The sequence below is a fragment of the Taeniopygia guttata genome, chromosome 15 (assembly GCF_048771995.1).
Source record: "Taeniopygia guttata chromosome 15, bTaeGut7.mat, whole genome shotgun sequence".
Lineage (NCBI taxonomy): Eukaryota > Metazoa > Chordata > Aves > Passeriformes > Estrildidae > Taeniopygia > Taeniopygia guttata.
Window position 1 is genome coordinate 8,538,290 of NC_133040.1, and position 22,941 is coordinate 8,561,230.

General features: G+C 41.9%; 2 protein-coding genes across 2 annotated transcripts in view; one reads left to right on the forward strand and one right to left on the reverse strand.

Moving 5' to 3' along the window:
* KREMEN1 (kringle containing transmembrane protein 1) overlaps positions 1-14,132 on the forward strand; it is a 29,669-nt gene extending 15,537 nt beyond the window's left edge. The window contains exons 4-10 of the mRNA XM_072936025.1: positions 1,890-2,014; positions 2,449-2,602; positions 3,266-3,598; positions 4,196-4,354; positions 5,343-5,427; positions 6,156-6,360; positions 7,452-14,132. Coding sequence (XP_072792126.1) covers positions 1,890-2,014; positions 2,449-2,602; positions 3,266-3,598; positions 4,196-4,354; positions 5,343-5,427; positions 6,156-6,318 — 1,019 coding nt within the window. The 3' untranslated portion in view covers positions 6,319-6,360; positions 7,452-14,132. The remainder of the gene's footprint in view (positions 1-1,889; positions 2,015-2,448; positions 2,603-3,265; positions 3,599-4,195; positions 4,355-5,342; positions 5,428-6,155; positions 6,361-7,451) is intronic.
* The window catches only part of ZNRF3 (zinc and ring finger 3), a 66,853-nt gene continuing 58,014 nt past the window's right edge, over positions 14,103-22,941 (reverse strand). The window contains exons 6-9 of the mRNA XM_030286100.4: positions 22,467-22,634; positions 20,485-20,587; positions 18,015-19,760; positions 14,103-16,954 (exon numbers count right to left, since the gene is read on the reverse strand). Coding sequence (XP_030141960.3) covers positions 16,911-16,954; positions 18,015-19,760; positions 20,485-20,587; positions 22,467-22,634 — 2,061 coding nt within the window. The 3' untranslated portion in view covers positions 14,103-16,910. The remainder of the gene's footprint in view (positions 16,955-18,014; positions 19,761-20,484; positions 20,588-22,466; positions 22,635-22,941) is intronic.

Genomic DNA, 22,941 nt, shown 5'->3' on the forward strand with positions numbered 1-22,941 from the left:
AGCTGGAACATGGTTTTGAGCTCAAAAGGATTAATTCCATATTTTAATACATTGAATATGTGCCTCAACACGTAAAGTGCAGAAGCTGTGGTGTTTGCCAGAACCTCATTATGTCAAATTCTGCTTAAAAGAAAAATGCTTGTGCAAAAGAGATGACCTTTTAAGAAGAAGAGGACAAATAGATACAAATGGGTGAAGACAGTATAACAGGGAAACATCACTGGTGAGCATGAACAGTAATTGCAGAACACTGACTACCTCATTTTTTGGCCAAGTTTCTTTAGCAGGCTAAATATTAAGAGCAAAGAAGGGACTGCTGGGACACTAAAGAGACTTATTAGTCTTAGGATGTATGTTTGATTTAGTTAAAAAATTTAAGAAGTTTTCAAATTATTCAGGTTTCTTAGCATAATGAAGTACTAATCCTCTGGAGCAAAGGTTGAAAGGTCTCACTAATAAAGCTACATAAAATAAAAAATAAAAATCCCAGGTGTCTTAGGAAAATGAGCTAGGTTGGATAACTGGGAAACTTTTTCAGGGCTGTGAAATCATGCACAATACAAAAAAAGAACGAGGTCTCTCATGAGTTATCTGCCCAGCTGTACTCAGCTGGGGTGGGGCTGCAAGTGGGGATTTCCAAAGGTATGTAAAATCAGGCTGTAACTTGAAGTCTCAGTACTTGTATGAATGTTGCTGCAGGGCATATCAAAGCCATAACTCCGTGCAAGTATTTATAATTGAAATTGTATTCTTGGAGAACAAAATTAATTTCTGAACAATATTTCAAGCAACATTATGTCATTATTTATAATAAGTTTACTGGTACTGTAATAACCAATGACTACCTAAATAAAACACTCATACAGGTCTCTGAGCACATCATGTCATACAGAGCTGTGGCAGTTAGGTGGACAAAAAGAATCCATGTCAATCTGGCACAGGAATAAAACTTAACATAGAGCTAGTAACAGATTTAATTTCAAGCATGTGAATAGATGTGACAAGTGGGCAAGGGATAATTTTATGCCATTATCACAGCACTGTATTGTACTCTACATCCTCTCTGGGGGGTGATCATGGCTAAATTCCAGTGCTTTGATGAAAAGTGCAAAACCAAAAAAAAACAGAGCACTGAAGGGATAAAACTCTGATCTCCCATAGTGACCAAGGAGCTTTGAAACATAATACTAATATAAATAGATGGGGTTTTTTTTCAAGTAATAATGCTCATTTTTAATATCTTTGTGTGATGCTTCAGATTCATATCAGAAGTCAAGTTTCAAATATTAGGAAATTCCCCTATATAAGTATATAGTCCCTCCCATAAAACTTGCCAAACTTCATTCTAAAACAATATAAAACTTTTGGTTCCCTTCCTCAAATACCCTGTTTTGAGAACTTCCAGAATGCGATTGTTTGGAAGGTCAGACAGAAATCAAACCGTTTAACTTACATTTTCAGAATATGCATGCCAGTAGTAAAAAAAAAAAACCCAAAAACCAACCAAACAAAAAAAACAACCCACAAAAAAAACCCCACAAAAAAAACCCAAAACCAACCCCCCTGAACCCATTAATGCCATGGGTTTTTTTAATTGCCTCTTTCAGGAAAAATGAATAAGGTATTTATCTTGTCTGTTTTACTGCAGCTTACTGAAACCAGCTAGAGAGTCTTACAGGTATATTGCTGAGATTATATGATATCTTTTGTCTCAGGGCGTGTTTGGAAAATATGACAAGAATCATACAGAGCATGAGTAACAAAGAGTTCCCAAAGTGCAACATCAAGCCCAGAACACAGAGAGAGCTGCTCAGTGACAGGAAGTGCATGAAGTGGTCAGGGCTGTTTACAGGCACTTTAAATGACTTGTTGTGTGTCCCTCTTGCCAGTGCCAGGAAATCTGGGCTGTTACAAGGACCACGGGGAGCCACCACCTCTGACTGGCACCAGCGAGACCTCCAATAAACTCACAATCCAGACGTGCATCAGCTCCTGCCGCAGCCAGCAGTTCAAGGTGATTTCTTTGACATCCATTTACAAAATGTTTTCAAAGACAAAGCTGGCAACGTGCCTAGAGGTCTTTGTTGTATTTCTCTCTTCTCCATTTTTTTTAACTTTTGGGAGGTCTAAGGTTGCACTTCCACCCCAGAGATCAAGCCCTCGCTCTGCAGCCAGAGGAATCTGGACAAATGACTAATGAACAATGCTATGAGAACATATGGTTGCTTACTGCAATTGTGAGTGTCAGGGTGCCCTCCATTCCATCTTTTCCCCAGTCTTAAGTAGCATCCTGACAGCCCAAACAAAAACAGCCTGTGGTGGTTCCTCTGAATAATCATACTTCTCCAAAACACACATCCTGCTGCCAGCTTTCTTGCTCAAACAACCTCCTGCCGTCACTCCTTCACATACTATTCCTCCCTTCCTTATGCATCTTTGTTGTCAAAGTTTGCAGGCATGGAATCAGGTTATGCTTGCTTCTGTGGAAATAATCCTGACTACTGGAGATACGGGGAGGCAGCCAGTACGGAATGCAACAGTGTTTGCTTTGGAGACCACACTCAGCCCTGCGGTGGGGACGGCAGAGTCATTCTTTTTGACAGTAAGTATTGAAGCAGGCTCAGTTTTTTCCCAAAGGAGAGGCCTCACATGTTCAGCAAATTAGGGAAAAGGCTCAAAACAAAGAGAACTGTTGCACACTAAACAGCAAAACACCTCCATTTGGTATAAAATCAAGCTGCTTTCCATTTCTGCCTAAAATTCTCATCCATTAATAATGTCAAATAGCTCTTTGAAGAAATTATGCTTGCTCATGCTCCAGAGGTTCTCTCACTTTCCTCACAAGTGGTACTAAGTCAGTTGTCAGAAACGCCCTAAGAATTGATCTTACTAGAGAGTAAAAAATTGTAGAGTAGAAGCCTCTGAATCAGTGATTTATCTCTTACCCCATTTCTGCAGGGATGCAGGAAAGGGTACATGGTTACACGCAACGACAAAGGAAAGTTGCAGTATTCGAGACTGATGCATAGGTCAGAGTAATGAGGCATAAGTATTCCAAAAAAAGACAACAAAAGCTGTCCTCCCAGTGCTGAGGGAGGGAAAGAGCAGATGCAGAGAGTGCATCCTGCTGGCCTAGCCTGTCTGTACCTTCAAGTCACATTTAAGTATTAGAACCTACAGGGTGCTAAAACTTTGCAAATTAATGCATTACCTCATTTTTTTCCCTTTTCTTTCCATTTTTCTCCCTTTCCTCTTGTTTTCACAGCCCTTATTGGTGCCTGTGGAGGGAATTACACTTCTGCTACAGCTGTGATCTATTCTCCAGATTTTCCTGACACGTATGGCACAGGCAAAGTCTGTTATTGGACCATACAAGTTCCAGGAGCATCTCAAATCCACTTCACCTTTGTTCTTTTTGAAATCAAAGATGCTACAGATATGGTGGAATTGCTGGATGGTTACACCTACCACGTTCTAGCTCGTTTTAATGGCAAGAACAAGCCTCCTCACACCTTTAACATCTCTTTGGATTTTGTCATTTTGTACTTTTTCTCAGATGACATCAATCAAGCCCAGGGATTTGCTATCAGGTATAGAGGTAAGAGGCTACCTTTGCTGTTTCTACCATTCAGTGAAGCATTTAATTCACACAGGAGATTTCTGAAGTGGCAATTAAAGACCAAATATTTAATCTCTTATCTAAGAGGTGTTTCATCTCTCTTGTTGCCACTACTCACTGGGTGAAAGCTTCACCAAAATTTCTCTCAGTTTAGAACATTCCAGTCAGCTACATCATAAATAGCAAAATAAAGGTTTTTAAAAATCCAATTCTATGCCTTCCTATTAAAACAGATTGGAAAATGCCAAAGGGAAACAAAACAAACAATAATCCATCTGCACGTTGGTTCATCTTGGCTCCTTTCAACCATCTCTTCCTCTCCAGCTGAACGTCATCAGGAGAAAATGTTCTGGTCCTTGAGTTGTACCTACTGTTATGATGAACAATTAGCTGCCAGAAAAATTCTGAGAACCCCAAATTGGTGAAGTACAGGCTTTTTTAGGAATCAGATATAATTTGATTATTTGAGTTCTCTTACGTAAACCAGAGAGCAGCTTGTCTGTTTGTAAGCACAAAGTAAAGTCCAATTACACCTGTTAAGAGATTGTTACTGTAATCATACTCCTGTGTTTTCAGCTGTGAAGGACAATGTGCATCAAAACAAGATCCCAGTGAATCACACCCTTCCAGAGAGGATAAATGAACAAGCAAATCTCAGCATCAACGCAGCCCGGTCATCAAAGATACTCTATGTCATCACAACCAGCCCAAGTCATCCAACCAGCTCCATGCCTGGTAATGACACAATAAAATGTGGGAATGGGAAAATCCACATGAGTCAGAGCAGCCTTCTTACTGAGATCAGCTTTAGTGACCTGTATGCCACAGAAGGGCTCAAGTTGGTGAAAAAAGAGCAAACTTTACTTGTAGAGTCTAGAATAGCTTGAAATGCTTTTTGCATCCCTGTTGACCCAATTAACAAAGCCTCATCAATAACACAAAGAGGACTAGACAAGTTAATGGGTGTAGGAGAAATGGCACTGAGAACTGTCATGTGTTTAGAACTCACCTTCAGGACATCACTGAATTCAGGAAATTACTGAGCTGTAAATAATTGAAGGCTGGCAATGCACTCTTGGTGAATATCACTATTATTCTCTCCTATTGCTAAACCACTCTGGGCATCTGCTTTCATCTGTCATTGGAGCTGGCCCCAGTCCCACTGGGGACACTCACACAGTCCTGAAACTGTCTGCATCCCAAACCTGAAACTTGAGCTGCACACCCAAACCAGCCAAGCTGCAGAACATGCCCAGGAATAGTCTGGGACTAGGCCCAGCCTAATGCCTGACTTAGCACAGTTACACCTAAGCTGCCCAGTGTTCAACTACCCATGAGCACCAACAGAAAGTGCACCCTTGGATTTTAAGCAGTTCCAAAAATACTGTTCAAATCATCATGTACAGGCAATGCTTTGAGGAAGGGGCAGTGGGTAGAAGGGAACTTCTGTTTCCTTTCCTAGGTAATTTTACTAGTACATGCTTTGAATTTTGCCAACTTTCAATTTTATTGGGAGGAGTTCCACAAGGGAAAAAAGCAGTTCTGACTGACAGTTCTATGGTTTGTACCAATCTGCAGAAAATTCTTGTAGGTTTAAGGCATTGTCAAATTACAGATTTGAATAAAGCATCACAAGGCTGTTTGTTCCTTTCATGCAATATTCTTACCATAAAAACTGTAAATAAATGAATGTACTGAGAGCTCCCCCTCTTCTCTTTTGCAGAATGGACAATATACAGTCTCACAGCACTGCTCATCCTAAGTGCTACAGCCATAATAGCAAAGATACTTCTGCATGTTACCATGAGGTGAGTGTGAGCAAAAGAACCACAGAGAACCAAGATCTCAGCTCTGAACCAAACCTGGGGCTCCTCTCTGCCTTCCAATTGTCAGATTGGCCATATTCCAAGTTAGTTATTACATATTTCTATTATCATAGAAGATCCTAAATAAGCACATTTTTTAAACTTTCCAGTCAGTTAGGATAGCATCTGCTACTAGACTATCTCTTCTGCTCTTGATTTGACAAGATTTGTACTTAAGGAGGAAGGAGGAAAATGTTATCAGACATCCAGGTTTAGTGAGAAGAGGTCAAATTATGATAATACTTTGCAGGGAAAAAATTAAAACATCTATACTCCTACCAAGTAAACTTTGGGCCCTCTAGATGGACGCTCACTGAATGAAATGATAGGTGAGTTATCAGCAAATCAAAATGTTGAATATTGTATTTACATAGCACAAACATGCTTAAATATACAAGGAAATTAATCTGTATTAATAGCAACTATAATAATAACAACAACTAGTCTGTAGAGTCCTCTTTGCTTAATGTCAGTGCTGTCATAGGGTGGCAAAAGGATACCCAAGTTTTCATTTGATCAAGAAACACTCCAAAAACCTGCATTTTGCACAGCAGGTAGAAAGAAGTGTCACAGATGCAGTGGAAGCTGTGAGCACTGCCAGTGCAGACATATGAACAGCCACAGCTACCCAAGCACATCACACAAGAGTGAATTAACTCTTTGTTTCCCAGGTCCCACCAGATTCCAGCTGCAGCTGAAACAGAGGATTGCAGTGATGTCACTACTGCTGGGGAGATCTGGAGTATATTTTACCAACCATCCACATCAATATCCATCTTCAAGAAAAAGCTTCGAAATCAACAAGATGATTGCAACCCACTGGTGGGAAACTGAGGTGTCTTTTATTTTGCAAGAATTCATCTCCTTAGAATCCAGGTGACTTGAGATTAATCTTTTTTTTTTTTTTTCCTCCCAACCTCATACCTGTTTTCCAAAAAGTCCATTTCCAAAGGCTTTTGAGTGACTTTGCCTATCTGCTGTTCTCTTGGATATAGCAGTGACAATGGATTTAATTGCAGCAATAATTTTCAAATACCTGGTGCTCCTCAAGTCTGTAGTGCTGTTAATTACTGCCTTTAAACCATTGCACTTAAAATAGATGTAAAAACTCATAAAATTCAAAATGTCCTGTACCCCTGCCCAAGGCAACTGAAGGGGTTTTCACAGGTTGAGGATTTCTTGCCTGTACCACTGTCTTAGATCAGGCTACTTCAGTCCTTTTATTCTCAAGGCTGAAGACAGAGGGGGGTACTGCTAACCTGTTCAGCAAACAGAGCTTATTTGCCTTGATGCAAACACATCTCAAAGGTACTGTACAGCAGAATGGGAATCAAAGACTGGAAAAATGATCAGCCTGGTTGCTCAGTGCTCTTTCTGCATGTTCTGTTCCTGTGTCTACAAGCAGAGATGCAAACATAAAAAATCAACTTAAGGATGCCTCCGTAACAAGAGTCAGCTACAAATATGCATTTTGAATGACTAGAGCTTGCCAGGTCAAGACCTGCAGGTGCATTGAATCCTTTTAAATTACTCTATCTGACCCACCATTCACTGATATTTAGGATAATTTTGTTCATGTTCATAGTGATCCTTTAAAAAACTACTGTACTCCAGCCTGACAGCCAGCATTCATCCTGGGTATATCCACTGAATTTTTATCAGTGACTAACCAATTTTTGCTTGAAGTCACATGTATTGATCCCAGCAGCCCAAACTATTGACAAAGTTGTAGGCTGCTATCACCAACTCAGCTGGGCCAGGCTGTGCAGCTGAACGTGCACCAAACAGCTGCCCTGACACTCACCTGTGAGGAGAAGTGTCTCCTTGCCTGCAACACTAAAACTGAGCTGAATTTTTAAGGTAATTGCCTTACTTGTCAAAGAACTAAAACATCAGTAGGGTTCTGATCTGTGAACTATTTTCTTTGATTGCAACAGACAGCATTAACTGTTTCTCCTCTTTGGTAGATTGGCCTTCCATCTACAATACTCAGAATTCTCATCCCACCACCACAAGTGGGAAACAAGTGATTCCAAGGGATCAGCAGTGAGTCTTTCAGCCTCAGCAAGTTCAGACCAGCAAGATATTTAGGAAAAACTGGCAATGCAAATGTCAGATAAATTGACTGGAAAGGTTTACAGTGGGCAGCTCCTTAAACTCAGTTAGAGGAGGTTCACTGAGAACCATGAAACTACACTAATTCTGGTTAACTTGGAATATATAACAATGGTCTGCATATACCAGATCTGAAGTTGGAGAACATCTATTAAGTGCATCTACAAAAGGTAATTAAGAAAAGTAAGAAAATTGTCACTGAGTTTGAATTGATTCTAGTATCTGCCCTTATGTTTTTTAACCTGTAACTCCCTCCTTTTTGTGAGAACTACAGATTTCACTGAAAAAACAGGGCATCAAAGAATTAAGCAGTGAAATATTGTACCTTACCATTGTAGGTCTGGTCTTTTACCTGAACTGAATTCAATCCAGCTTGATTTATGTACCACAGATGAGTGCTAGAGACAGCTGAACAATATCACAATTGCATGCTTAAAAGAAACCAGACTTTACTAAGCCAGCAATTATGGAATTGTTTATATAAAAAATGGAATAGCATGGGAACATCTAGTACTTCCTTGCATGAACTGCTGGAAAGAATACCGGAAAATATAATTACAGTATTAGCTAAAATGAAGACAGGACAAGTTGTAAAAAATAGGCTGGTTCTCTGTTATGTGTCATCATGTTGGACCAAAAACCATTGTCTGTTTCAGATCCAACACAAGTTCTGAAATTGCCATTTTTAAAAGTAAGGTTTTGCATCATGCTGTGTGGAGAAAGAGTTCACCTCAGAAATTCATAGCAAAACAAAGCAGGTTGGTTCCTGAGAATCCTTAATTTGGTGCACTAAAGGAAACCAGGCAGAGAATCACAGGAGCTGGTATAAGCACATAGTGCTTATCACAAAGTGATGAAGCTTTGCTTGCCTTATCAAATGCAAGTTAAACATTTTGTCAGAGAGGCATTCATAAAGCAGTCACCTAATGGTGATAAACTGAAAAAACATCAGGAACACCTGGTGACTGATTTACACCTACTGCAGAAAGAAAAAATACAGAATGCTACACTTCTCTTCATTAGTGAAGAATTTCACTATAATATTAGAGAAAATATAACAAACAGCAACAAATACTGATGCTACTAATGCAAAAATCTAGAGAATTCAAGAAGTGAGATTTTTGCATTGCTCCCTTAGCTCCTGACATATTTTTAAAATAAAATTGTATTTTATGGGACTTTCATGGGGAGCATTAATCTAATTTATATACAGAAGTCCCATAAAACCAGCACTTACAGCGGATTAACTGGTCATGGCAACAGTAAACAGGACTAGTATTAGTGCATGGGTAATACACTGATAAAAGCATAGAAGAAATCATGCTTCCCCCCTGAGAATTTTCCAGACTGGCTGATTCTAGATACTGCTAGTGCTAGCACACAGAGCAATGGATGGAAATTCATGGCCAGGGTCCCAAAAATAGCACTTATTACTTTCCAGGGCTGAGACCATGAAGAGCAGGTAGATCTCCAGTGTGGATTTTTTGCAAATGTGGTAGGGTCACACACACTGCTAGTGCAGACACTTCAGGCTGTGCTGATTTATGGCCAAGAGATGTGCTATCCACTAACACAGCATGTTTTGATCTTTGCTGTAAGGGTTTGGGGGAGAAAGAAGCAAAAAGTGACCATGCACAAGTGTTGTAATCCCACAAAAGAAATGCCCCTACACACAGCCAGCTGAGAGCTGGCAGCTGGAGAGCAGGGATGCCTCAGGATGGTGGTGTCTGCACCGTTTTCTGCAACTAACTGAAAATAACTGCAGAAGAATTTGTTTGGAATTGTATGTGAGCTGGAGCCTTCTGAGCTCCTGCCTAGCAGTCCCCTCAAGATGGGGACAGGCTGCAAATGTGGCACTGGCTAAATGTCAAAAGCAACTGATTTGGCAACCAAACCCCGCTGAGGAGCTGCCTCCCCATAGACACGGATTTCAGCTCCTGCTCTGGCCCGCTGCTCACTCTGGTGTTGGTGTTTCCAGCTGTGGAGTGGTGCAATAAACGATCAGGTCAAAAACTGCTGTGGCTTTTTCTTCCCCGAGTTACTCTGTGGAGAGCTGAGCTCTCTGACCTCGCTCACTGGGTGGCTGCACAGGGAGATGAGCTGAGAGCTCCCCGAGTGCACAGCTAAGCAGAGAATAAGCCATGGGACAAGGCCAGATGTGTGCCAGGAGCTGGGGCAGTGAGCACTTCTGCTGGGACTGCCACAGCAGCCAGGTGAGCCTGCTGCCTTCACCCTGCACCCCAAAGGGGCCAGCTGGACAAGTGCCTTCCCTCATTCAAAATCTACATTTAAAACTAGTTTAGTTTGTTGACTATGTGATTTTATATGTATTTTTTATCTTAATATTGTTATGTTGTGGGAAAATAGAGACTTTGTTATGTAAAAATGTGTGATGTGTTATCATAGTAATATATATATATTTGTATATGTATAGGAAATGCATTATTTAATACAGCATATTATGCTTCTATCTTGCTAACATTTTATAGGAAGAAAAGATGTTAGTTTACACTCTGGGAAAAATAAATTTTCTATACACTGTAACCATAGGGAAAAAAAAAATCAAAGATACTTCTTTGGTATATATGATAGAAAGACATTGGGAATAGGGGAACTCAGCCTCAGCTTTGTGACAGAATAGATGCTGATAAAACAACTGCTGTAAGAAAGAAACACTTTTCTCCTTTGAATCTCATTTCTAGCCTGTAATTGTATTAGGCTGTTCATAAGATTCTGCAAATTCATTTGCATATATTCTGGATGATTTTTACCATCAAACATGTAATCTGCTTTTTCAATCAAGCATTAACATAATCTTCTTTAGGACTTGTTTCTGCCAGATTTTCTACAGCCGGGGCAATGCTGAGGAAGTTTATCACATTGCTCATACAGACAAACCAGTGGGATTGCAGAATTAAAGTCTGTTTTTTCCAACCCCCCCCTGACAATAGAATAAATAGGAGATTTGTATGGATAGTCCTGGAAACTGCACTGAACCTGCAGCCTGGATGATTGCAGGTCGAACACATCAGCAGACACACGGCTGCCAGTGATTGAGCTTAAGCAGCTATTCCACTTTCATCTTCTGCTTAACAAGCCCTCTCAGGCAGTGGGAAGGAACAGAGTTTTCTAGTGCACCACTTTGCCTAAAGGAAGGGTGAACTACAAAAACAATTCCTGACAAAAACTTGTCCAACTAGTTCTTGCTGCCTTGCAGCAGTATTTCACAATCTTCCAATGAAATACTGTTCACTGATAAGTTTCACCTGAATATTGTTCTGGACATTTATGAGCAATTCTGCTGCCTTGACAGTGAAAAATACAATTGCCTTCAGACCATACCAATTTTTTTTTTTAAACAACACATCCCCACTACACACACATTTCACGCCACTCAGACTCTCTCAAATTTACTGAGCACCTGTGCTTTGGGATGAAATTTGGCATTGTGAACTTCAGTCTAAAGACATTTTGCTCCTAATCCAAAAGCTATCACATGAACCACATAAGGCTGTCAAGAAACCAGAATAAATCAAATTTGAGATGACTCGCTGCTGAAGTATGCGCTGTGTCTGTAACTGTTCACCCTGCATTCAGCAATAATGTAAAGGTTGTAAATAATAATTATGAAAAAATAAATATAGCATATTTGTGCAGGAGGAGTTCAATTAGGATGACTAAAGTGTATATAAACTTGAAATAAAGGAGGCAGAAACTGCTGCAGTTCATCAGCAGATTACAAGAGCACTGCCTGCTACCCATATTAGAAGAGAGTAATTAGAGCTGAGAATGATTACTTTACATATAAAGTATGATACTGCTCTGAGACACAGTTTCTGAGGTAACAGCAAATTGAAAGTTTTCAGTTTACATGTTTTCAAACTTTTAAAAACTGTAACACTCTTTCAGGGTTTGCTTTGGAAAATACAGCAATGTGTAATGCTGTTTCCATTTTCTTGCAAGATTCATCTTTCTCTAATTAATTCCTCCTGGCCAAAATAATGCTACATTTTAAGAAACCTTCAGCAACCTTTTATGTAAACACCAGAAAACCAGTGACAAATACCAAAACTGCCTCCAGCTTTTCATGTGAAGACTCGTTTTTCTTTTAGAAATACAATTGTCAGAGGGGACTGGCCTCCCCTTACACAGGGGAGGTTACTCTGCTCTCCTTTCTTGCCATTCCAGTTATGAGACTCTGGCACTTTGGTTCTTTCTGGGAACTGTTCCCTTCTTTTTTCTTGCTTGTTTCCTAAGCAGCAGTTCCATTCCCCACAAGGGAAATGTGCTCTTTATTCTGAAAGAGACACTTTTCTATGAAGCATTTAAGTCACAGGAGCACGGTGCTTTCACTGCAAGATAAAATATCTGGTTTCAGGTATGCTATTGTCTCCCTGGCCAGAGAATTAGGCCAAGCTGGCTCCACAGGGTATGAACATGGCCATCCTTTTAAGGGCATTTTTCTCTTCACACTACCCAAGTAACAACAACACTACCTAACAGCTGTCATAGGATTTGACAGAGGCACACAATATTGCAGATAGTGTTACAGAAACACCAAGTGTTACAATAATGTACAATCCACTATGAATAATCTGCTCCTGCTTGTCTATTTTTTTACTGTGTCGAGGTTCTGTGGAGGTTTGTGGTGCCCCACAGGACTCTCATTTTGTCACAAATTTGTTCCTTAAGCATCAAACCTGAAAAGTAAAAAGAACCTCCCCCCCTTGCCAAGTATCCAAATGTCCATTTTGGACAGAAAATATTTACATTTGGTCATTTTTGAAAAGCCACAACAAGGAGTAAACAGAATACCACACAGAGCTAAGCACCACACACAAGTTCAGCCAGCAGCTCACCGCTGTGTTTCACACAGACAGAACACGGGCTCACTGATCATCCTGTGGGACAGTGGCACAGCACATGGCACAGCCACAATAGACTCACCATACAACTTCAGAAGGCTTCAGGCCCCTGCCCATACAGAGTAACATCATATTACTTCAGAAGTCTGCAAGCATCTGCCCTTCTTGGTCTTTAGCCCAGCCTTTTATACCCTCATGTTCATGCAGTGCACCTGTGTGCCCTCTGTTCCCTTTGGGACTGGTCAGCACACCTGGGCACTCCATGGCTGCTGCTGCCAGCGCTGCTCACAGCTGTGCCCACTGGGGGTGAGGCTGGGCTGCAGCCCCATCCCAATCACCACAAACTCTGTGCCTACAGGACACTCAGGGTGGTGGCATGTCCTGTTCTTAAAAGCACAATCAGCTGGCAGTTTTCTTCATTAAAAACCAGAACACCAGCAACAGCAAACAGGGGGGTTGAGGGAGGGAGGGAATAGAAGGGAGATTCAGATGTGACCTGTCAACATAAGAGCTACCAGCCACCCACACACGGGGGTTTTATGCTATTTGTAAAAATACACGTGTTTTGTGAACTAATTTGCATATAAAAGGCATATCAGTAATCACTGCAATTGCCAAACTCTGTTCACTGAGCAAAACAAGGGGCACATACTTTAACTGGGAAGCACCTGCTCCTGTTGTTCCTCCATTATTGTGCCTGTCTCCCCACACAGACCAGACTTTTTTCCATCGTACCTGAGATCAGGATGGGAACTGCTCCTTATGCTGTGAAGGGTCCCCTATAAAATAATAGCCTTGAACAGTCTATCATCCCAAATGGTGTTACCACATATGAAACAAGGAGGGCTGGAGAGAAGTAAGGCTCATTTCTTGGCTGAATCCTGAGGTGACTGAATTACAGTGCATTTGAACATGGCTGAGAGATGGGAAAGTCCAGGGGATTACCAGGTGAAAATCTCTGGGAGAAGAATCCTGGAAGAGGCTCTGTGAGTGTATCACTGGATGGGAAATGAATAATACAGAAGGTGAACTGTTTACACAGCAACATACATAAATACACATGTACATACACACATGGAGCCACACCCCCCCAGGCTCCCCTCTTCTGGAGCCTGCATAAACATCTCTGATGAAATTGTGCTCCCTGCTGACAAAACGAGTACCAAAGTATTGATTTGCATTAAGCAGCACCAGCGATTCCACGATCCAGGGCAAGGACCTGGATCTAGCTTGACTATTCAAGCTGTGATTTACCCAGCTGTGCCCACCTGTATCATGCTCTCTCAAAACAATTTTATTTCAGGACAATAAATTACTTTTAGCTGAAATAACAACAGAGTTAAGTTCCCCTGACACGAGGAACAGGCAGGTTCCAAACATAAATTAGGATTTCTTTTGGCAGGTGTGGTACTTCTCATGTGCCTGGGGGGCTCAGGGGCTTGTGTGACACCTGCCCCCCACTGCTCCCCAATACCTGGTGTGCTGTGTAAAGGCATATACATATCCACCTATCTGCTGTTTAAAAAAAAGGAAAAAATGTTGTTTATTAGAGTTCATCTCAGTATATCTAAGACTATACTTTTGAGAACAGTTACCTATGTCCTTTTCCCCCAAAACAAGAAGGACAACTCCCACATGTATATGCAATAAAACTGTATTTTTTGTGTGGTTTTGCCTTTTTTTTTCTTTTAATACAGACATTTGTACACTTTCTTACAAAACTGCAAGTAACTACACTTCTCTTAAATCATTTTTGGTCGGCAAGTACTGTAAAATCTTTGTGTGCAATTATCATGTATTTACAGGGCCTCGTGTTAGTGATTTTCAGTGATTATTACAATAATGTCACACACTCTCAACATAAGACATGGCTTAAGATAAATATATTAGTAAATAAATATTCTGAGAACATATTTCCATACATGAAATGTGCTGCTATACATATACAGAATATATACAAGATTCTTTCTAGCTTTTAAAACATTTTTAAAAATGGTAATGAAGGAGAAAGAGCCCTTTGACCATATTACAAATCTTTACAGCAAATTTTATACAAAACAATTTTAAGTGCTATAAGACAATTTTAATTAAAAACATTTTAAATAGTGCCTCATGAGCCAAACACAATGACAACTGTTCAGGTAAGTAGTAGAAAGGCATTTTGTTATAAAAACCATCTATCATGGCCAGCTAGCCTGTAAGTCTGCACTGCACATAGAGTTTTATGTTAAATGTCAGACCCAGCACAGAAGGCAGGTGTAGGGTGTCTGTGGTATGGCCTGCAGAGACTTGTACCAGCAGAGATTTCCACAATGTGTGATCAGTACATCTGGGATCACCAGGAGCCAGAATATTCCAATCTTTAAGAACCACTCTTATCACAATATGCTGTTTTAGTTACAGTGTATCTTAGGTGGCCTTTACAGTGCCTCACAAAACACCAAGCAGAATAACCAAGCTGGTATACCACAGCGTCTACAATGCATTTCTTTTATAGTGGAGGAAGGAGAGGGTCAGACATAAAAATAAAAAAAAAAAAATTCCCCAAATCACAAACCTTTAGAGTTTGTTCTCCCAACACATACCACTTACTTCAGTCATTCAGAGAATGAATAAGTTTTTAATAAGCTTTATACACAGAAAATGTGTTTATTGATTTTTTTTTAATCTTATATCCAGATATTGCCTTGTATTAATTCTCTGAACAGCTGAATTTTGGTGCTTATTGACTGAAAAGATGTAATGTGAATTGATTTAGATGGAATTTTTTTCCTAACTTACTGGATATGAAAGCAAAAGGAAATAGATTAATGTATTTGTTATTTCTTATCTCTTTGTTATATCTGTTTCCTTGTTTTAAAATAGTTCATTTGGGACTACAGAGAATACAAGTTAGCTTTGCTGGCTCTCACAACCAGCCCAGTGCTGTCAAGGACATTGCTTTGGCAGAATATGAAGTGTACATCTCCATTTCATGTCTTTGAAGTATCTCCAAAGTGTACTGAACTTAGGATAAATCTTTTCAGAAGACTGGCACTGTGGGCATGAAATACTTAGTTTCCCTTTAGAAGAATTCCTGCTGTGAATACACCACAGGATGACACTGTGTCCTCAGGCACATGCAGCATGACAGGCAATTTCACCCATGCTATGGTAGCCTCTTACTCAGAAGCTGCTGTTTCCACAGGAAACAATTGCTATCAGAAGTGACGACATAAATTATCTCATGATAACAAACATCCCCACTAGGACAAGAACAAGAACAAAAGTATGTGCCCAGGCTGATGGGGTACAGAGAGCACTCTGTACACAAGACAAAAATGAAGCACAACCGGCTGGGCCCAAGAAACCTTTAAAACAGATCAATCTATGGAAGCTACATCAACCACAGCAAAGAAGAAAACAATGATCAAACCAAGTCCCTCACTTTCCCACACACACAAAAGGTGACAAGCACTGCTTCCCTTAGGCATGCTTGCAGCCTGTAAGGAAACAAGAAACCCTGTTTCCAAAATGAGCCAGCAAAGCTGCGAGCACACTGCAAGCTCTGTTTTCCTGCACATGCCAGCATTCCTCACAGCCGTAACAGGGGCTACAGGTGCCTGAAAAACTTCCTATGGAAGGAAAAGTTCATTACCTACAAAGGTAATACCTTTTCTAAGCACTTTGTTGGAGCATCTACTTGAGGGAGAGGTCCCCAGCATTCTTCACTGGTTAGAAGATACAATGAGGTCCACGGTTTAAATACAGGAAGTGAGGATGAGAACATTCTGAGCTATCAGGTTCCTTACCCCCACTCTGTTGAAACTAATCCTAATGGCAGGACACCCTCCTAGCCAAACCATCAGAGCAGCATGAAAGGGGGGAGAAGGGAAGAGGAGAAAGGAGACAGTCCAATGCTTCACCTCCCTCAAAATCACTCACATAACTTGCTGGCTGCTAGGATTTGCTACTGGGATTAGTCAGTATCTGAGCATCCATTCAGCAGCTGTATCCCTCTGGATTACTATATTTCAAGGTGCTATCTGGTTTCTAAGGCAGGTGTAGCCCTGAGCTTATCAAAGGCTGGACTCCTTCAAGTAGGAGATAACAGCATCTACACATAGCCTGGCTTATTTAACACACTGTATTACCTCTCAGCAAGAGGTCACTTCTAAAAAGAAAATATAAATAACACTTTGTCATTAATATAGAAATGGCACTAGAGCTCAGAAATGCTCCACACCATGTCCCACATGGGCTTTGCACACAAATCAAGGCCTGAAGGCTTCAGGCAGGAGGGACAAAGGAGACAATCAAACTGATGTGAACACAGAGGAAGTAGGGGAAGGACTTCTCCACATTACCACTTTTGTGTGTTTGTCAAAGCTTAAAAAAAATTAAGTCCATGAGAATTTGGAGTCTCTGATAAGCTCCGCTTCTCCATCTGGGATCATCTGGACAGGTCTAGTCACTGATTTGGCTTCTCTCCAAGGGATGAGATCCAGCACCTGAAGGATAAAGAAAACTAAGGAACATTGCATCTAGAATATTGCACACACCTTGGGGCCCCCAGAACAAGACACTCACTGACTGGAGTTTCACAGAGCCAAGATGCTCAGAGGGCTGGAGCACTTGGTGTGAGGAGGCTGAGGGATCTGGGCTGCTCAGCCTGCAGTAAAGGCATCCCTAGCAGCTTTGCAATACCTGCATGGAGACTGTCCCAGTGATGAAACCACAGTCTTCACAGACATGCATTCTGAACCAGAGGTGAGGAAGTTAAGTTGAAGTGTGAGATGCTCAGACTGGATATAAGGAAAATCTTTGGACCGTAATGGCAGTCAAGCACAGCCACAGGAGTCCAGAAAGGGACTGCACTCTGTGTCCCTGAAGGTTTATCCAGCCTGACTGGATACATTTGGCCTGACAAACTTGGTCTGGTCTCAGAGCTGGCTCTGCTTTGAGCAGGGGGTTGGACTAGATTAGGGCCTGAGGTCCCTTCCAAACTAGGGTACCTTGCAGTTCTATGAACACCCTTTAAAATAACCCTGGCAAGGCAAGTAAGAAATATCCCCCTCTTTCTGTGAGTGGTATTTTTCCCCCTTGTCCATGTCTACAGCAGAGACTTCCCCACATACTCTTCTATGGTAATTACAAGATTTTTACCTTTAAAATAAAAAAAAGACCCTTCAGCTATTCTGCTGTTTCTCACAGTGGCATTGCCTGCTTAGGCAACTCACCACAGTTGCCATGACTAACAGAGTGTCCCTTGCTGTGGGAACTCTAATGGGGGCCCCTCCCCACAAAAGATGAGCATGAAAGCTTTTATAGGGTTAATTTAGTAAGTTATCATGGATTAATTAGTAAGTTATCATCTTCTCTTCCTCTGCCTATGACCAAATGAGCACAGGTAACCAAGGAATAATACTCTGGGGCAACTGGTTAGTCAATAACCTGCTCTTATGTGAAGGATGGAGTAACCCTTATGGCTGCAGGTACCTGGGTAGCTGGCAGCATTTCATACACTAACACAGAAAGGTAGCAAGTAATCAAAAAAAGCACATATGTTACCTGTGGCCTTTGTGGTCATCATAAGCTTCTGGGAGCTCAGAGTGGGACTGGGAAAGGGCATTCCAGTTTCATCCTCCTGAGAATAGTTCTGCCGCAGGAACGATGTTGCCTCGTAGCACACCTCCCTCTCGACCTGTACCTCTCCAATACCTTGACAGTGCAGGTAAGTGTCCAGCTCAGGTGTTCCCTCCCAGGAGCTGCAGCCTCCTATGTGGGTCCCTTGGTGCTCTGGTGGTACAATCAGCTCACAGTCTCTGTCTTCAGGAATTATGGGAATGCGTTGACCCAGATCACAAACACCCTTACAGCAGTTTGGCAAGGTGTCGTCGGGAAGCGTGTACTGCACATTCACTGCATAGTCTTCTGTATAGCAGCCACCACCTCCACTGCCACTGTTGCTACTACAGGCTACCTGCTTCTCTTCATAGAAGCAGCAGGGCAACCCCTCATATTTTACCCCATCTGTCCTATGTAAGTGGTCTGAGTTAATACTGTACAAGCCTGGGGTGTTCCCTGACTGTGGTTCAATTCCTTGGCCACATGTCCCCCACAGTGGAGAGCTAAGGAAGAGTGCACTACAGTCAGCTGTCCCATTGCTAGGCTCCAGGGCAGAGTGCTGGAATTCAAAGCAGCACGCGCACGCCTGCTCCGAAATTGACCCTGCTATCTCTGGATTCTTCCAGTTCCTTTTAACATCCAAGGCAGCACCAGGAGCGGCCTCAGGTCCTCCCTCTGAGGTAGTGCCATTTGGATCCCTGTGCTCTAGTGAGGAATTACTGCTATAGTTCATATCCATGCTGCAGTTAGACAGTTGGTCCCCTGAGGAAGAAGCTGGCACAGGCCGGCAGTCAGCACCCACCATACCGTGACTGTGAGCTGGAAGCTCGTCCTGGTGGGGGCCCTCCAGGAGCACAATTGCAGCCCTGTTGGCACCACCAACCTCACCCACCCGGCAAGGGCTCCTGCTGCGGTAAACGTAGGGGTCATAGTCACTGCTCAGAGAGCTGCGGAAGGTGGAGCAGCTCCCGTACACCCCCTGGTTACTGACCTCAGTGCAGTCAACCATGGAATCGCTGGAGGAGCAGTGGCACTGACCAGAACTGCTGCTGCTGCTGTCGCTGCCAGGGCAGTCAGCCAGGTACCCACTGCACACTGAGCGATGACCGTGATAGCAGCTAAAGCTGGAGGTACTGCCACTCTCCAAGCGGGATGAGGGCATTACATGTACCACGGGAGGGAAAAGCATGCTGCTACCAGGCTGAAAGGCACGGGAAGGACCCTTTGAGGAAATGCCAGCTGGAAGCTGTCCATCTTGCTCAGGGTAACTAAGGCCTTGGAAGTAGTAGTGCTGATACATGGTCTCGTATCGGGAAAAGCAGGCTGCTTTGGAAAAATTGCGTCCACCAAACTTGGGTCTTCGGAAGTTGTGAGCTGGAGAGTAAGCCCTGTGCTCCAGGCTACAGTGGTGTGTGTTTAAAGCATGGTCCAAATGAATAGGCTGATAACTGCGAATATAGGCTGGGGAAGGGGCTTGGTAGAGGCTCTGTTCACCGTGTCGCTCAACTGTCAGTAAGGTGATGGGGTTCCCGTGGGGGTCCATGCTGGTCCGAGTGGGATACGCCGTTATCTGGCTCGCTCTGTGCACTCGGCCCGGGTAATGGACAGGCAGAATCACCCTCTGCTGCCGGCTGCGCGCTGGGTTGATGGATTCCAGACAGATCGGAGCTGCGCTCCCCTTCTTCTGTTCTGAATGAGAGAAATAAGAATGGAGAAGTAGAACTAGAAGGGAATAAAAGGGAATATACTTTATGCAAGAAAGCATATTTTTGTTTTCCATGTAATTACATTATGCAGCAATTTTTTACATGGAAGGAAATAAAAGCAAAACAGAAGTCAAAAGCATGTCTGTAAAACTTTGAAACACCCAAATGTATTTGCTTAAAAAGCAAAAGAAGTGAATTTATTTCAGATACTGTTCTCATACATACAAAATCTTTTGCTTCATCTTGCAGAGGCTGAGACAGGCTGGAAGTCATTGCTCAAATTTTCACTTTATGCATTTTTACGTAAATGTGCAGCAACACAAAACTTTCTTAAGACAGAGGAAATGAAAGCAGGAAGACGGCAAGTAAGGAAAACCACGTTCCAAGTTACAACATCATGGAAAAATAAAGGCCCATACATTGTTTTCTTTGTAATTCTCAAGGGAAAACACATCCCTTTCCTCCATGTGTCCTTGCACTCAGGGCTGTACAACACTGCCCTCAGCTGGGCATCATCCCCACCCCAAGGTTATGCCAGGGGCACTCGGCTGCTCTCTGAGAGTTTGGGGCTGACTCTGTTTCCAGGGCTATGTTACAGTCAGGATTGAGAGCTCCAAGGAGATTTACAAACAGGCACACTTTTTATTTCATCTTTTAAGCTGTCTGAAATAAACAACACAGCAGAGCATCCACGCTGCAGCACTTACCTATGATGTTATGGCGGCAGTGAGGGCAGGTGTGATGCTGCAGCAGCCAAGGATCCACACATTTCTTGTGGAATCGGTGAGTGCAAGGAATGACACGCAGTTCCTACAGGAACAGATGAAGCACCATGAAAATGTACTTCTTCCTAACAAGTGAATTTTTCACAGCTTGTTCCTATTTTTTTTCAACCTGGCTATTAAATGGAGCAATTCCTAGACTTGAAGGGCTAAGAAGGTAAAAAAAGACAGTCAAGAGCACAACAGCTAGTGCTCAGCTGCCTCTAAAAGAATAGCCTGCAGGCACCTTAGAACTCCATGCAGATATGGGACATTTCTTTAGGACACTTTTTATAGTATGTCCCTATGACCCAACACCTTTAAGAAGGCCATCATAAAAGTTTTCCTTAATATATTCAGTGAACTTAAAAAAAAGAAATCGGGAGTAATGATGTACCTTTCCTACAATTATTTGCAATGGAAAACACTCAGGTAAAAGCAAAACCAATACAGTGTATATGATACTTTTCCCCTTGCCCAGGACTCTTATCCTTCAGCTATGATCTGTTCACAGGATTTCCTGAGCCTGATGGATATCTCAGAAACCTTCAACAAATCTTTCCTCTAAGTACTGCTCATGTCTCCCCATGAGCTTAGGTTTTCAATTTCTAACATGCTTGGGCAAGGAGTTCCATGGGGCTACCACCTCCTGGTGGAGAAACACCACACAACTTTGTATTCCCCTGTCCCCAGGCAATCTGGGTCTAAAGAGTCCTTGCCCACTCAATCATTTGGGTTTTTTTACAGAAACCATTCAAAATATTTGATCATTTTGTGACCACCCTTTCCTGAAGCACCTTCTTTCCACTCCGTATCTTTTGTGAGGTGAGGTCAGAAGTACACAGTACTCAAAGTGAGAACATGACTAAACTTACATTGTGGTGTAAAGTTTTCTGTTTAGTTCTCTAGACTTTCCCATCTCATTTCTAGACCTTGATTTGCCTTTCTAACTGCCACAAAGCAGTTAAATTGCCACCAATTTGCTTTCTCAAGCTACCTAAAGCATCAAGATCTTGTTCCTGAATAGCAGTGCTCAGCTCCCAACCCATCCCTGATATATGTGAAGCTCTTTGCTATGTCTATGACATCAAGCTGAAGTTAATACCTGAACTTCCTCTGCAGGCAGTTTGTACAGCTGTCTACCTTGCATCCTTGCTATCAATAATTTCCCATCACCTAATTTCATTTAACTTTCTATTTGCACCTTGCAGCACTCAAATATGCAGCTGGTATTTTCTATTGCCTTAAAAATTATGACTTTTTTATGAATAATTTCAAAATAAAATTTCCTCACATAATCTTTCTAATGGAAGTTGACAGCTGTGAATATTGATTGCCTCTATTTTATTTATTTTAAGGAGCCCATTTTCTATTTCACCCTTTTGTTGCTTCCTCTGGGTTGAACTGTCATGGACACCAAGCCCTGACATCAATACAGTGATTGTAACTGAGGAGTCAAAAAACTGTCCCTGAACGTTTTGACCTCTCTTGCTTCTCCTCTGGTTTCCCAGTGCTGTGTACTTGATATTTTTCAGACAGGGTGCCATCAAATCCTGAAAAAGCAAAACCTTAAGGATATTCCTTACCTCCAACAGAGCTTGCACACATCATCACCTTAGTGTATGACTTGCAAAAAATACCCAGAGAACCAAGTGCTGAGGCAACCCTGCCTTCTTTGTGACTTGTTCTTCAAAAATACAAGAACATTGAAGGTAGCAACTTGCAAATGGGATCCCTCACCTCTCACTTTGCAGCACGGGTAATTTAGAGCTGCAGGATGCAGCTGAGGCCAACTTAGCTGCTCAATGTGATCAAACTGACAAGTGGCACCACCTCAGCACAGAATGTCCCCAACAGCCAGCCACGCACCACAGTGCTAAAACCACCTACGTTCCCAGCCCGTGGTGAAGAAACCTTTCATCCTTTACCTCCCCATCAATGTACTTCTCCAAGCAGATGGCACAGTCAGAGGTGGAGCTGCTACTGAGTGTATCCAGTGCTCCACAGTTACTTTCTCGGTGTCCCTTACTTTTGGACTTAAACTTCCTGGTCTCCATTTTCTCCAGTGCTTGCACTGCAAGCCTGTTCATGGAATTCTACATGAGAAGAAACAAAAAAAAAAGAAAAAAAAAAAAAGAAAAAAGAAAAAAAAAAACCAATGCTGCTGTGTAAGGGACTAGAGTGTAATAGCAGAGAAACACCACCATAACATATCTTACAGAACATGTCAGGCCCAAATGATGTATAATTTCTTAAATTAAATAGAGAGAAGGCTAATTAGAATTCAGATCAGAAGCCTCATGGAAAAGAATGTATGCCACATGCAGAAGTGAGAATGATAAACTACTCTGAATTAGAACTGGATGATTAGAAATGGGATACACTGCAGCTTCTCAATTGATA